This window comes from Alosa alosa, chromosome 19 (genome assembly GCF_017589495.1).
Source record: "Alosa alosa isolate M-15738 ecotype Scorff River chromosome 19, AALO_Geno_1.1, whole genome shotgun sequence".
Classification (NCBI taxonomy): Eukaryota; Metazoa; Chordata; class Actinopteri; order Clupeiformes; family Clupeidae; genus Alosa; species Alosa alosa.
Window position 1 is genome coordinate 11882174 of NC_063207.1, and position 14815 is coordinate 11896988.

The window sequence follows — 14815 nt, forward strand, 5'->3', positions numbered from 1 at the left end:
ACTGAGATTTGCGGAGCTGGACCCGAGTCAAATGCCAAAGAACAAAGGCAGCCCCTGATGCAGCCTCTTTTGTCTTCGTCTTACCTTTCAACGTGTCTGTGCGAGCGTGCGCGCAAACACACACACACACACACACACACACACACACACTCACACACACACACTCCATGCCCGCTGGTTTCATGTTCAATTCGCACAAAAGCTTCCTCTTCAAGATTGGCTCGAGGCATGGAAGTGGTTTGAAAGGACAATAAGGGGAGGTGAATAGGCCTGAAACGGCTGCGAGCGAAACAATGGCACGCAAGAGAGAGCCGAGTGAGAAATCCGCTCGGCTTCCAGATGAGCCAAAGAACACACGAGCAAACACAACACACGGCTCATTAGCGCGCGGGCTAGAAGCAGTACCGACAAGCAGCCTGCAAGAAGGTTCAAGATTCTGTCTGGAGCTTGAGATATAAATGTGTTCAAGTGGGTGTGTGTTACCATGCTGGTGTGTGTGTGTGCGCGTGTGTGTGTGTGTAAGGAGGAGAGGGGGTTAGGGGCGGGGGGCTGCTAGATGGATGAGGGCGCGCCGCGGTCGTCTGAACTGGTCGCTCCAGGAGAGCGGGAGAAAGCGGAGAAGTGCAGCCTCACCAGTGGCTGATGAGCGCTGCGCTAAGATGGCTGCCAGAGGCTCGTGTAAACAACCCTGAGAATGAAAGGAGCTACATTTCTCCGGTCAGCCTGCCAACGAGCAGCAGCGCTGCGCAGCCACAAGCCCGAAGGCTTAACCCTTTCCCTCCCTTCCTCCATCTGCCTGCCTACGTATTTAAAAAACAAAAACAAAAAACGCTGTCTCTGTTCCACTGCAGAATTTTGCAAAGAATGTTGTGGTAAGTGCTCCACTTTCTGTTTATTCATGCGCTTTCTCCGAGCGAAACAAAGATCGGTGACTCCGTGACACACTGTACCGTTATACTTTTGCGAGACCGCAAGCTGAGCGCAGTCATAAATAAACACGCAGCACGTGCTTACACATTTTGAACCCTCACTGACTTTAAAACCGCCATTCTTATGTGCCGCAGGGAAGAGGCACAGTACAACTGGCAGAAGAATTTTCAGAACTAACTAAGAGAGGGGCTGTCTGAAAGGGTTGAAAAACAACACAGTCCCTTTTTTCAGCTGCCGCGCAACCTCCACCCCCCCCCCCCGTTCCACACACCACACACCACACACACACACACACACACAAGCACCCCCCATGCCCAACCCCACCCCACAGTGACCTAAAGGACCTCCATTTCTGGCGGGAATCTTGAGAATAGCTGCAATAAGCTGAACCTCAGCAGGCAGGGACAGAATCCTTGAGATGCAAATAGGGACTCTGTTCCAAGACGAGAGACCTTTAAAATGGAGAGCAACACAGCTGGGACTGTGCCAAGAACAGGCCTCTCCTCTTCTCTCCCATTAATTTAAACAACCTGTCTTCTTTCAAAACAACACAAGAAAAATCTCCACAGCCTGACTACAACTATTTTGCTGAGTCAACAAAACACAAACAATCACACCACCACCTGGACGCGTCCGATACACATATGGCTGGTGAAGAATTCATGACAACTGCACACACTGTGAGGACAGATGGAAAATACATCCACCCTTGAAAAATAACGGCACGTCAAAAACACACACTGAGAAATAGAGCTGGATTGCACCCTACAATCTTTTCTTCGTGTACTTGGCAGGCAAAAAAAAAAAAAAAACAGAAGGGTGGGAATGCGAGAGGAAAAAGAACAAAAAAATCAATTCCTCTCTGCAGCTTTGAGGGGCAGGAGCGTGGAGAGAGCAGGAGAGGGAGAGGGAGAGGGAGGAGGAGGAGGAGGAGGAGGAAGGGGGTGTGTGGGTTGGCCTGAGGCTCCATGCTTGGCTTACTCTCCGCTCTGGAATGCAGCAGATTGCATACATTAACTGTGGAGGAGGCCCGCGGCTATGGGAGATAGTGCTGACATCACCGTCTATAAATGGCTGCGCTTTGAGGCACGGTGAATGAGGGGAAAAAAAAAAAAAAACAACTCACAAAATAGGGAATAACCCTTTCTGCACAACCCCTCCCCCCTCTTACTCTCTCCACTATACAGGGAGAGGGAGAGAGAGAGAGAGAGACAGAAATTGAGAGAGGGAGGGGAAAACATGCAGAAGGAGCTGAATAATACATTAGGAGTTATGAAAGCGAGCAGCGAGGAAGAGAGAATAGAAAACTGCCCTTCTCTGCTGTTTTTCGCATCTTACACCCCCAACCGTGGATGGGTGACCCCATTCTCCAGGTATTGCAAATATTCCTGTGTGAACAGGACCCGGTGAAAAAAAAAAAACGCTTATCGCAGAGCGTTCCCTCTTTTAATTTCCTTATATGTGCATTTTTCTTTTCAGAATGCATAAACATGCCCCCACCCCCCTTTTTTTTTGAATATTTGCAGTGTTTGCAAACACATGACTGAATAGCATGAATAACGGCGAATACAACAACTGAGGACAAAACTGTCCAAAACAGAAACCAGGCACTGGGTCACTTGCACAGAGCCCAGTCTTAATGCAGACTCTGCAGGAGGGAAGGAAGAGGACGGCACACGCAGGGTTAACCTCCCCTTTTGTATCCGCACATTCCAGAATAAATGATGTTTTGAAAGAGGCTGGTTACCAGGGGCAACGGCGGGTCTCGGCTGTGGCACTGCAGAGTAACCTTTGGAGTGGCTGTATTTTTATCCGCTGGAAATTTCTCCCGCCAAGAAGGGAGGGAGGGAGGGAGGGAGGGGGTGTGTGGTTGAGAGGGGGGTAGCAGCGGCGGGGGTGGCTTCCCCTGGTCAGTGAGGACGAGGGGAGGAAGGGAGGGGGGTTAGCAGGCTGGCTGCAGTGATTTCACCACGACAACAGCTTAGTTGATGCAAGCCTCTGTTTGTGTCTGTGTGTGTGTGTCCGTGTGTGTGTGTGTGTGTGTGTATGTGTGTGTTGTGCTTGTGTGGTTAAAGTGGGCACAAGAATGCTGAACTGTTACAGTAAATCAGTCTGTTACAGTGTGACACATAAATAAAACAGGAAGAGAAACTGGTGTGTCAAATGAGGTCATCTGTTGTGCCACTTTCATAATTCATAACTCATCAAATGGGGGACTGTTTATAACTTAGTATAGCAATGAATGTAGCTGCTGATATTGCTTGTGCAAACCTATAGATATATTCAGTCTAAAACAATAAAGACTGTGTTGCGATCACCGAGTAGGTGAACCTCCCTCTTTACCCGGTTACCCGGTTCTGTTTACAGCCTCGTGTGTGTTCCCCGATCAGCAGGCAGTGGCTCTCTCTCATTCCTTACTCCACTCTTCCATTTTCTTCACCGCCTTTGATGGCATCCGTCGCCTCAAATGCCATCTGATCCCCCTCCACTCCAGATAACCCCACCACCACCACCACCACCACCACAACACAAGAGCCTGCACCGGAGCCACGCTAAAAGTATCAGGCTGTGACCTGCAGCTCAATGGCACTCGCTAGTCCGACCCAAAGACTCATAATATCACCTCCTGTGGTGTTAAGAGCTAGTGACTGTTGAGCAAAAAAAAAAAAAAAGCCGCTCCAAGAAGTGTCAGCCTCAGGCGTTGAAGCAACAAACCCCGTCGCCACCCCACCCACCCGAGGCTTACCAGCGAGGAGGTGGAGGTGGAGGAGGAGGGCGTGACTGATGTGTGGGATTCACATTCCGAGCACGCAAACGAGAGAATGAGAGAGGGATTGGAGGGATGGGAGAATAAACAGGAAGAATAACTACCCTCCCTCCATCTTATCCTCCTCTCCTCTCTCTGCCCCCCTCCCCAAAGTGCTTTCTCAGGGGTGTCTGTGAGTCTCTTTAGCATGCAGGCTGCAACCTGAAACCCAAAGTGAGTGGGGAGTTAGCCAAGGGCACCTTAACCATTGTCTTCTTTTAGCATGACAATAGCGGCCGTCTCAGTTGGAAAGAAAAAACAACAAACAAGTGCAGTCCAAAGGCAACACCTGGCTTTTATGACAACATACCGCCACTCCCGGCAAACCATTATCATGTTTCTGCTGACCACCATCTCTAGGCAATTCACTGAAATGTTTGGCCCGTCAACTAGAAAGACGCTAACAAAGGACACGAGAGGACGGTGGAGGTTGACAGTCGAGACGTTAGCAAAGCAGATAACTCCACTTCACGCCTGCTGAGTGGGTAATCTGAGCATTAAGCAAATCAAAAGGCAATGGGAGATCCGAAAAACATCAAGCCAATACTGGGCCCAGAGGAGGGGTGGGGGTTAGCTTCTTTCTGGGGGCCAAGCCATCCGGGCCTCGGTTAGCGCCAGGAGCAGTCAGACTGACAGGAAAAATGAGTCCTCCGTACAGACTCAGCACTTCTGCACCAAATCCAATCTCTCTCTCTCTCTCGTTCAGCCTCTATCGTTCTCTGATGTGAGCTCAATTACTCTAACCAAGCCATTACATTCCCTCAGCAGTGCAGAAATCCCACGCTGAAAGACAGGCAGTACACCCCAACACAGAGCCCCGATTCTTCCAACGGACTCTTGTGAAACCAGGGAGAGCTCGGCAGTCTCAAGTTACCCCTAAAGCCCCCCCAACATTTACCCCCGCCCCCACTAAGTAATGGCGGTAAAAGGGCCGAAGAGGGAGAAAGAAAGGCATTCAGTGTGGTGCTGGACAGAAGGGGTGAATTCCAGCCTCCGTATTGATAACAACCAGACAGAGACCATTTGCCAGTGTTTCCATTTAGAGTGAAAGCAACTGCGGAAAGCACCTCGCTACAGAACCATGTGACAACAGACATGGGCACCGCGCATTACGAACGCTCTGGCCAAACAGTACTGCGTAGCACCTCCGAGCTCAATCGAAAAGGCCGGCTTATGTTGTGTTAAGGTCCACTGTGGAAATAGACAAGCTGGATTTCAGAACAAAGAGTGCGTCTATGGGGCGCAAATGTAATTACTGCAGAAGAACGAGAATGGCAGATGCCTGGCATCCTCACTGTGTGTGTGTGTGTGTGTGTGTGTGTAAAGCCAATCTGATAGTCTGGAGCGGGGCTGAACCCTGAGGGTGTGTAACAGCCTGGCACCAGGGCCGGTCTCTGACCTTAAACTCCCTTGTTATTAGGTCCCGAGGCCTTGCGTGGCTCCCCGCCATGAGAGAATTACACCACAGGCCATTTGTCTCCGGCCCCAGGGACCAGAGGAACATTAGCTTGACTTACGGCAACACGCATGCAGTAAACGGCTGTGTGTCTAGCCCTACCACCACCACCCCTCAACACCCACGGCTAGCAGCAGCCAATAGCAGTCGGCGTTGACGGTCATATGATGACATCTAAATGGGGACTGCTATGTATTTTCACTCACAGAGATCCAGTATAACACATGCACAATGGCGGAAAAATGTCAGCGAGCTACTTGACTTCAGCATGTTATTATCTTTCCACAGGTCATCAAAGCTATTGTTATACTACACACGCTGCAGGCACAACCACAGGGGTTTCAATGGACAAAACTTAATTGCTATCGTTCTACCTGGTTTATACAACACAACTCTAACTTAACATGTATACATGGCTGTAAGCCATGCGTTGAAAAAGCTCTTTTTATATAATATTCACACTGGGCAAAACACATCACAAAAGATGGGGGGAACAAATATCACCCACTAAAAGATCCAACAATGGGGCTGTGATCAACCATCAATCTGATTACACAAACGCTGAAAATAATGGAGTTTTTATTTGGCTTGGGGAGCTATTGCCACCCTATTCTTTCCCAGCTGAAAGACATCTTTTTGGGACTTGTTTGCGTGACTGCTTGTGTTCTCTCAGGGGAAAAAAAACAAGTGCTTAGATTTTCCCCAGAAAAGTGATCTCGCACATGGTGAAAGTAATTGCTTTCCATTACAACGCCAGCCACAGTGTCAAGGTGGGCAAGGATGTGTTTGCAAATATTGACATAAGAAGCGTGTCATACATTTTAAAAGGTAATCTGACATTTGGAGAGGGAGGGAGGAAAGGGGGGCCAAGACAGGGGTTTACATTTTAACAAACAACGATGATAACGCTCAAGCCGACATAATTTAATCTACTTCAGTCCTTTCACTGGCACATAACACGGACTGAGGCACAGAAATCTCTGCAACCCCAGATTGCACTGCGGTACGAGCATGACATACATGGCTTCACCTAATCAAAAGACGCTTTTCTACTATATAAACACTTTATTAGCAATACTGCATTGGTCTGACTGTTTACTGAGGAAGGCTTGGTCTGATCAAGGCAAACAAACCTTATTGTAATGTGGCTGTTGACCGCCACATAATAGACCATGTGCTCTCTATCTAGTGTTTATTTTGGTGTCTGAATGAAACCTCAGTTTACATATATGAGTTGCTGACTCTCTGATTCTGTCTGGTTGTATCACTGACTGTGTCCTTAAAAGATCGGCAAGTATGCATGTTAAGAGCCCCACTGATACACTTACTTCATGTTGCTTGATTTAAAATGTTAACCAATTTAGAACAAAGGGAATGCTGACAAAAGTGATATCAATGGATTTATTACAATTTACTCAGCTCCAAGGCACATTACAAGTCTTCTGTTAACTACAGAAATGTATAAACAAACAGAGCTTTTTACGTTCATGTACAGTATTTTAGCTCTACCTTTAAGCATCCGTGCATCATCAAAGCAAAAAGAAAGGAGATAATGAAAAAACACGTAGTAAAATATAGTTGTTTTGTTTTCAGACCACAAGATAAAAATGAAACATCGCCTTAGTAAATAACATATCAAAATATTAAGAGTTCAAATTAACATAAACAATGTTCCCTGTTCGTCTTGTTAACAAAATGCAAATTTGACGAACGTTCCTTGTGTCGTATTTTTTCATGTCACCATTTACTGGATTCGTTTGTTAAGTTAATCGTTTAACACACGTGTGATGTTGTGATTCATCTATAAAGAGAAGTGCATGATATTGAGTAAAACTAAACGAAAAGGGAAAGGATAAAGATAATCTGCAGCGGTGATTGCAAAGTGCTTTCACTCCGTACCTAGACACACTGCCGTCAAAACATACGCTATGCAGTAACGTTACCCAGTCGACATATTCACCAACACAACCTCCGCCTTCAAATTAGCTGTGACATCACATAGCCTACTGTACCTTTGTTTCAAAACACTGAAATACATGGCAGAAAGAAATGCCTCTGTACACTGGACTTATTTTGTCAGTTTGAATATTCACAACATGTAATAATATACTCGACTCAATTCACGTTTCTGAGAGGAAGTATAAGCCTATCTAAGGATCTCTTTCTTTTTTTACCTTCACGTCTCCGGCTAAAATGGTTGCTATCTCACCTTGCATGAAAGCCCAAGGCACATTTGAACCTACCAGGGGGCATTTTTCTCCACTAGGGCAATACACCTCGCCAGTTGCTCCCTGTGCTTTGATGCTCTCTCGCGAGCAAGGGAAACAGAATTTATGGTTAGGGACGGATGGACACTGAACAAAGTGGGTATCTTCTAAACGTTCGTGACAAATGGTACAACACAGTGGTCCGTTATTTGCCATGGGTGAATCTGGAATGTTTTGAGGGTGGACCTGTTCCATGCCTGGATGGGCACTGGATTGAGAGGGCGCTCCGGCCAAATTAATGTCCCCATTGCGGGATGCCAGGCGACGTTGTCCTGACACAGAGGCGGGAGACACTGGGCTACTACTGTTGTGTCTAGTAGACGTAGTGGAATGAACCGAGTTGTTGTCCTTTGGAGAGTGTGCGTTACCTAAAGTGTCAGCGACCGACATGAGCGCAGCCATGGGTGACTGTCCGTTCTGGGGAGCAGACTCGGGCGGTGTTGCTCGACTTGAGTGTACTGAATGTCCCGGTCCGAGAGGTGGTGGTCCGCCGTGCGAGGCAGTGAATGATCCTGATGCCATGGTCAGTTTCATAGCTTCGCTTTGGCTAGCCATCCACTGTTGCCTCTGTTGCTCGTCGGATAACTTCAGAGCTCCCTCGGCAGAGTCGGGTTCTGGGGAGGCTTTGCGCTTACGCATGCCTGTCCTGGGCGCACTTGCTGATGGCAAGGCACGGGGGATGTTTACCAGTGCAGAGGGTAACAGCGGGCAGCTAGCATCAATGTAGGGTTGTGGCAACATTTCCGCACCCAAACTCTCTTTGAAAAAACGCACCGACTCTGGCAACAAATCGCCCAGAAGTCGCCAGTCACCAGAACCATGCTTTTTCTCATACTCCAAGTACTTAAAGCCCGAGGATAAACCCCTGCCGAAGTCTTTCATGCAGTCCTGGTACATTTGTTTGGCGACTCCAGACGCACTTGAAAATACGTTACCAGATCCAGTGGGGTATTCAATGAAGATTTTTAGCTCATAGTCCATCCCAGGTTTGGAAACAGCATCGAAAGCAAACACCCTGCCCAGGAGCGAGTGATCCTTTTTGAACCTCACATCAAAAGGGGTGCTGTTTGAGAGTGTGATCAAAGTCTCTCGCACGATCTTAGGTTTGTTGGCCCATTCTTCGGCTCTGTTCCTCAAACTTTCACTAAGTTCCGCCAGAGCCTCAGCGTTGCGCTGCTTCTCCTTCAGGTCCCTCTCTTGGTCCGTACTGGAAACGGAGCCAGGTCTTCTGCCTTGTTCCGACATGGACTGGGACGCCATGGACAGCGCGGTCCCAATGCTGGACGGCGGTGGGGCTCTGCTGGCCATGTTGTGCTGGGCTATGGCTGCAGCTGAAGGGGGGCCGTTCAGCATGGTCTGCGGGAGAAGGTTGGGAGGCACATTCATCTGACTGGGGACCGCCACAAGCCCATGGTTCCGACGCGAGTTCGGGCTCTGCCTGTTTAATTCAGGAGGTCCGTCGTCTTGTTTTGGAAAGCCATTAGGTCCACTCAGCCCATTCGGGAGCCGTCCAGCATGGGTGCTTATGCTGGAATAATCGAAACGGGACCTCTCTGTACTCAGAGAATAGCGATCAAGCCCTGCTTGCTGTTTAGAAGAGCCGTCCACATGGTTCAGCTGCACCGTTTCCTTAGCTGACATAGTCGCTTGAGTCTTCACCGTAGGCGGTGGCGCTGGTCCCGGGGATCTCCCCTCCTGGAAGCCATGAGCTCGCTTGAGATGCCGCGCAGTCTCAATAACAAACTCGATCCGATCAGCACCTTCATAGTTTACGCAACCTCTGCAGACCGGCTCCGTAAAATCCCAAATCATAGCCCACGGCATGCGGGGCAAATCACACAGATAACAAGACTGCCTCCTCGACGAGGAGACTTGTGCAGAAGACATGTTGAATGCTCCTCTTGCGAATCCTCTATCCACGTTATTCTTAAGGAAAGCCCGCTCTCCGGTTAGAAGCGCCGCGCACAAAGACAACCTGTTTTCTCGTTTCTCTTCGAACGCGTGCAATAAGCGCAGATGCTGAATCGGTTTGAATGATTAATTTTGCCTACATTACGCGCGGCTCACATTCTGTTCCTGTCTGAGTTGAAATTTTGATTGTGCGTCCACGTCTCCTCTCTCCCCTCGGAATGCCACCTGGTTGAAGCAATGACGTAGGCACCACGTTCCGCAGTTCCTTTCTGACATGCCACTTGTTGCTCTCCAAGAGCGCATGCTCCAACCACTCCCTTCCAATCTTTTGAATGGACCGACCAACACGCACCACGTTGACCACGTTTCACATCGAAAACACACACACGAAGGCTACAGTGTGCGAGCACACACACACACACACAGCAGTCCATGCCTTCCGAGGGGATACATGTCTTGCAGTGTCAAATGGACGCAGCTTCACTTGGTGTTGTATTACACGCCTGAAGCACGAAAAACTATTTTACCGACGTATGCATTTTTGGTGAGTGTCAAGAACATGAATTGCTTACATCAGCAATATTTTCAAGTTTTATACTGAACTAATGTAGGTCTATTCTCCACTTCCTAATTCCCCCCTATTTTTTCATCTCTGTTAAGTCTTCAAATATAAAGACACACATATCTGACAAAATGAAAATGTGGCTGAGACAAAATTAAAAATAAAATTTTACATATATTGTAATATTTTTAGGACCTATACAAGAAACATACTAACTAGTTATGTAATAATGAGAACAGGATATTTTGAACAGCATTTTACACCTCTTAATTTGCAAACAGTGCCCCATCAAAAGTACTACACTGTCAAAAACCTAACCAGTCATTCTTCCGAGCGGGGGTGGTGCAGCGAGAAAGGGTTCACCCTCTAGCAGAATGTTTATCCAAAGCAGGGAGCCAAGAGCACTCAGCCCTACCCCCGTCCCTCACTCTCACACCCCACCCCACACCACCCTCTCAGACTGACGACACCCCCCCCCCTGATTAACAACACCCTGTGGGCAGAGCCAGATTCTCCCGTTATACAACTGAGAACGGGTGGAAAAACAGGGCCAGGGAGAAGGGGGAAGGGGAGGGAGAGAGTGGGAGAAAGCGAGGGCAAGGAAAGCCATTTATTGCAGTCTCCACATACCGCTGGCTCTGAGCTGAGCTGTGTGCTCTATCCAAGCAGAGAGAGAGCGAGAGAGAGAAAGTTGAGAGCACTGCATGGCGCTGGCCAAGTCTGCCCCCCATCCCACCCTGTTCGATCCACGCTTTAACAATGTTGCATTCAATGCACCAGCGAGGAGTCCACATTTACATGTAGCTGCTGCAGACAGATACCAACACCAGCTCACAAATGCCTGCTTTGGAGACAAACATCGATGATATTTCCCCAAGCGGTCAGTCCTGCCCTCACTACGCACTTTCTCTGCCTTTGCAAATCTGCATGAAGCATCCGGGGAATCCACAGAGTGGCCGACTCTGGAACAGATCATAACAAGATTCTTTTCGGTTCGAGATGAAACCCGTATATTTAATAGTGGCCACTGAACATACGTACAAGTACAAAACACGCACTGACATTTCCAGTTTCTCAGTATTGCATTAAAAAAAACATTGTACTACACTACACCAAACTACAACCACACAATACTGTGCAATATTAATGTGGCTGCAGCAGAGGATATGCATGTGTTGGGATTTGTGGGGGGTTACATTTTTTTGCTTCAGTGTCAATGGAGGACTGGTCAGTCTGCAGGGCATGGAGTCAGCTAAGACGGCAGACAATCCACTCTCTATTCTCCCTCCAAGCTTGTGACTCCAGCAGGAAAATGAAGCAGACACCCTTTTCGTCGGGGCACAGAATTAACACAGTGTGGAAGAAGGGAAAAAAGTGTGTGTGTGACAGAGAGAAGAGGGCTGTTTGTACCAACTATGCCCATCCTAATAATAGAATGTCACTTGACTTGTATTTGGCCCCGCAAATGAAAGGCTTTTCAGAAGAGTCCTGCAAAGCGGCCCTGTACTCAGGAGCCCTGCACATGTGGACCTGGTTTAAGTTAGGAGTGTCTCGGAGGCCAGCGGCCACTGTGAGGAAACCACGATTTGGCTCACCAGCAACACAGCACTGCCATTCTTACATCTAATTGGACAATGAAAGTCACACAGAGCAAACTTAATAACATTACGAGCCTCTCGAGTGGAAAGAAATAGTGCCATCTTGTGTTTTAATTTGCGGGCTTAACGCACTGCAATGCAAGGAAAGATTCTGTCATTGTGGAAGAAAAACAACTCCCTACTGCCTTGTGTGCCCCCCCCCCACTTTTTTTTCTAGTCATCGAGCTGAAAAATACCCTGTTTCTCCTAGACACTCAATCGCAAGGGTTAACTTTTTAGCTTCCGCTAAGCGCTTGGCAGGCTGCCAGCGCAAGGCATGCTGGGAAGCGGTGCGGCTTGCCAAGTACAAACTGCCAACATTAAGCAGGCCTGACAGCGCCTCTCCTCCTCTCCCTCTGGCAGCGGTTCAAAGTGCTCTTTCATTTGAGACGCTGGCAAGCTGCCATATGCATGCAGATTTACTTTAGCCCCCCTCTCTCTCTCTCTCTCTCTCTCTCTCAAAGATGGAGCTGATAAATGCCATCACGGTTGCCATGGGGATAAGAGTGGCCTTGTGAATTACTGCCCTGTCTTTCCTCCTGCGTCTCCTTATATGTTAATATCCCTCGCGCCAAGCCAAGCCCGGCCTCTTGATGAAACTGCATATGTATGGCTCGCCGCTTCTACCCTCCCTCCTCCCTCCTCCCTCGCTCGCTCCCCGTTTCCCTTTCTCTGCCTCCCTCAGCTGTTTTTGTACCTGTGGGGATAACGAAATGTGTTAACCCTTTCAGCTGACAGCCAGCCAACGTGTTTTAACCGTATTAGGTCTCAATGGTAAAGGGAAATCAGGTCAGCATGCTGTAAATGAGAATTACAGCGAAACGGCAATGACAAGTACAGGTTGCTTCATGTTGACGTATAAATACCATGGGTATAAACGATGCTAGCTGTTTGTAAATCAATCGAAAGCAAATGAGTGAATCATGTTGCACAGCTAGGATGGCCTCTGCATAGATGCTTATAAGAAGAAAAAAAAATCCTGCTCTGCGTCACATACAGTTTTGGCTGACATTAGCTACAGGGTTGGTTTGATATGCTGCTGCCTAGGTCACATATTATTATGATTATCATTATTATTATTATCGTTGTTGTGTACTCAAATTGTCAGTAATTTCATGAAAGTTCCTGCATACTCATTTATAAAAACAAAATAGAAGTCAGAGACAATATCATCACAGATAATATGGACAATATTGGAGACAGTACTGGCTTTCAGCCTTCAGCTTTTCAGCCTGCTGTTGTTGTCTGTAGCCCTGTCAAAAGCACGAGTGGAAATGGTTAGGGAATGCAGCCATCCGAGGGCTGTCATTTGTGTAGTGCGCATAGAGAAGTCATTTTGTCATTTTGACATTGAGATTTCTACGAGCAATGGGCTCAGTGGGCTTTTGTCACGTCAAACAGGGCTATACTATGAAGGGCTTTCATAGCGCACCCTGTGTGACAGAATGCACAGAGGGGAGCTTCCTTGTGGCTCTTGAGCGTCGACTGATTTTGAAAAAATAATATTGGGTCCCTACATGATCCAGGAAAAGACAAATCTTAGATATAGTGTTTATAAAGCTCTGAAACAAAACCAATAAGTTTTGCGACATCTAACTAAATCTAGTGAAGAAAAAAAAAAAATTTGGTGATTTATTATTACCTGTTTTTGTCTGTTTGGTGCTCCGCTGTTGCCATAGCAACCTGCTTTCCCCCAACAGACCGTGTGCTCCTCCCGGGAGATCGCTGGTTGTTAAGGATGTCTTCCAGAAGTCTGCCATTTCCTGCATGAAAAAAGGTGCGTGCGCACACACACATTGGCTATGAGTTTCAGACACCTGCTTCAGTCAGCAGTTCATCTTCCAGCAGTCAAAAAAAAGTCAAGAGAGCTCTCTAACTGTCTATTCAATGTAACATAGCTTGTGTGTCTGTGTGTGTTCCTTGTGAAGAAAATCACTGGGTGCCTTTCTAACATGGAACTACTCTACCTTCTGGCTCAAGTCTTTAAAGATTGTTAATACAATATGCTATGGGGCAAGTTGCTGTATAGTAAGTGCAAAAACAGTGACTCTAAAGTCAGACATTTTGATTGGTTCAAACATCAACAGACAATGTCTGTTTTGCCCTTTCAAGATAGTGCTTTCTTGTCCTTTTCTTCTAATCATAGGACAAACAAAAGATTTTACATGCATGCAAACAGCCATGGTAGAAAGAAATACATTTCTCATTTGAGATCACCTTCCCAGTTGTTGTTGTTTTTTTGGTCAATCTGCAATGTGTGTGTGTGTGTGTGTGTGTGTGTGTGTGTGTGTGTGTGTGTGTGTGTGTGTGTTCCAACAGATGAGGATGAGACAAGCTGCTGTGCTCACTTAAGGCATCCTCCAAAGACCCTTGGATCAGACTGCGCTGAGAAAGAACAGCCGAACATGAGCATGTTTATGTAGGCAGGGCAGAAAGATCCCTTCCCCAGGCCTCCAGAAGCCATCCAACACCAGAGACATGCAAGACGTCGGCCTCGGAGGAACGCCTCCCCACAGTGCTGCAGGAATGCAGACTAAAGGAAACTCACTATTCTACAAAGCACCACCCAACACCCCACACCCCCCCCAACCCCTTACAGTTCTTCACCAACCGCCCTAACTGCCAAAGGAGATCCTCACCAAAATCATTTCCTGCAAGTCAGGGGGGTCGGAGGCGAGAAGGGCCTCCTCCCTCTAAAACAACACGGCTCTGCAGTATCGCTCAGGTCCAGTTTTTCCACTCGGCAACTCCTTGACAAACGACTATGAGGGTCCAGGAAATGTCAGGTTGAGGAAATGAGCTGGCCGTACTTTTGTGTGTGTGTATGTATACACTTTAAAAAAAAGTATTACACAGGCCCGACAAGTTTCGTGTCTGCTCCTAACGACTCTCTAAATGCTTCCAGTAAATTGCTAACAAAACATAAATTGTTTTGGTTATAATTACATACACTGCAGATGACGTTTCAAACCATGTTGCTGAGGTCGAGAAAAGCTGGCTCACCAAAGGCATGTGTTTTTGGCCAAGGCCTAGTGAGGAAAGTGGTTAACTGGAGTGCAGCAAAATAATACCATCTGCATGCTCGCTATTTAGTGTATCCGACTCCCAGACGTATGATTTAGCCTAATTTGGTTTCAACATGAACAGTGTACTTTTCTTTTCAGTTGGCCAGCTATGGTTAGACGCTTGCATCTCACTCGTAGTCCCTCAGATATTCCAAAGATATCCTTTAAGCTATACACAAAG

The 14815-nt window shown here is 47.4% G+C and overlaps 2 protein-coding genes and 1 long non-coding RNA gene across 5 annotated transcripts in view; 1 reads left to right on the forward strand and 2 right to left on the reverse strand.

Moving 5' to 3' along the window:
* The window catches only part of LOC125284726 (protein TALPID3-like), a 65785-nt gene that overhangs the window by 41218 nt on the left and 9752 nt on the right, over positions 1–14815 (reverse strand). For all 3 annotated transcript variants that reach the window (XM_048228843.1, XM_048228845.1, XM_048228844.1), the window contains exon 10: positions 13212–13332. In XM_048228843.1, coding sequence (XP_048084800.1) covers positions 13212–13332 — 121 coding nt within the window. The remainder of the gene's footprint in view (positions 1–13211; positions 13333–14815) is intronic.
* Positions 786–14415, forward strand: LOC125284731. Its single transcript, XR_007191913.1, has 3 exons — positions 786–872; positions 13270–13346; positions 13889–14415. It is a non-coding gene; the product is annotated as an uncharacterized LOC125284731 (long non-coding RNA).
* Positions 6580–9654, reverse strand: irf2bpl (interferon regulatory factor 2 binding protein-like). Its single transcript, XM_048228846.1, has one exon. The coding sequence runs from the start codon at positions 9344–9346 to the stop codon at positions 7343–7345; it is 2004 nt and encodes a 667-aa protein (XP_048084803.1). The 5' UTR covers positions 9347–9654; the 3' UTR covers positions 6580–7342.

Bases quoted from the DNA above. Each gene is read 5' to 3' on its own strand.
- irf2bpl (XM_048228846.1), bottom strand. From the start codon at position 9,346: ATGTCTTCTGCACAAGTCTCCTCGTCGAGGAGGCAGTCTTGTTATCTG.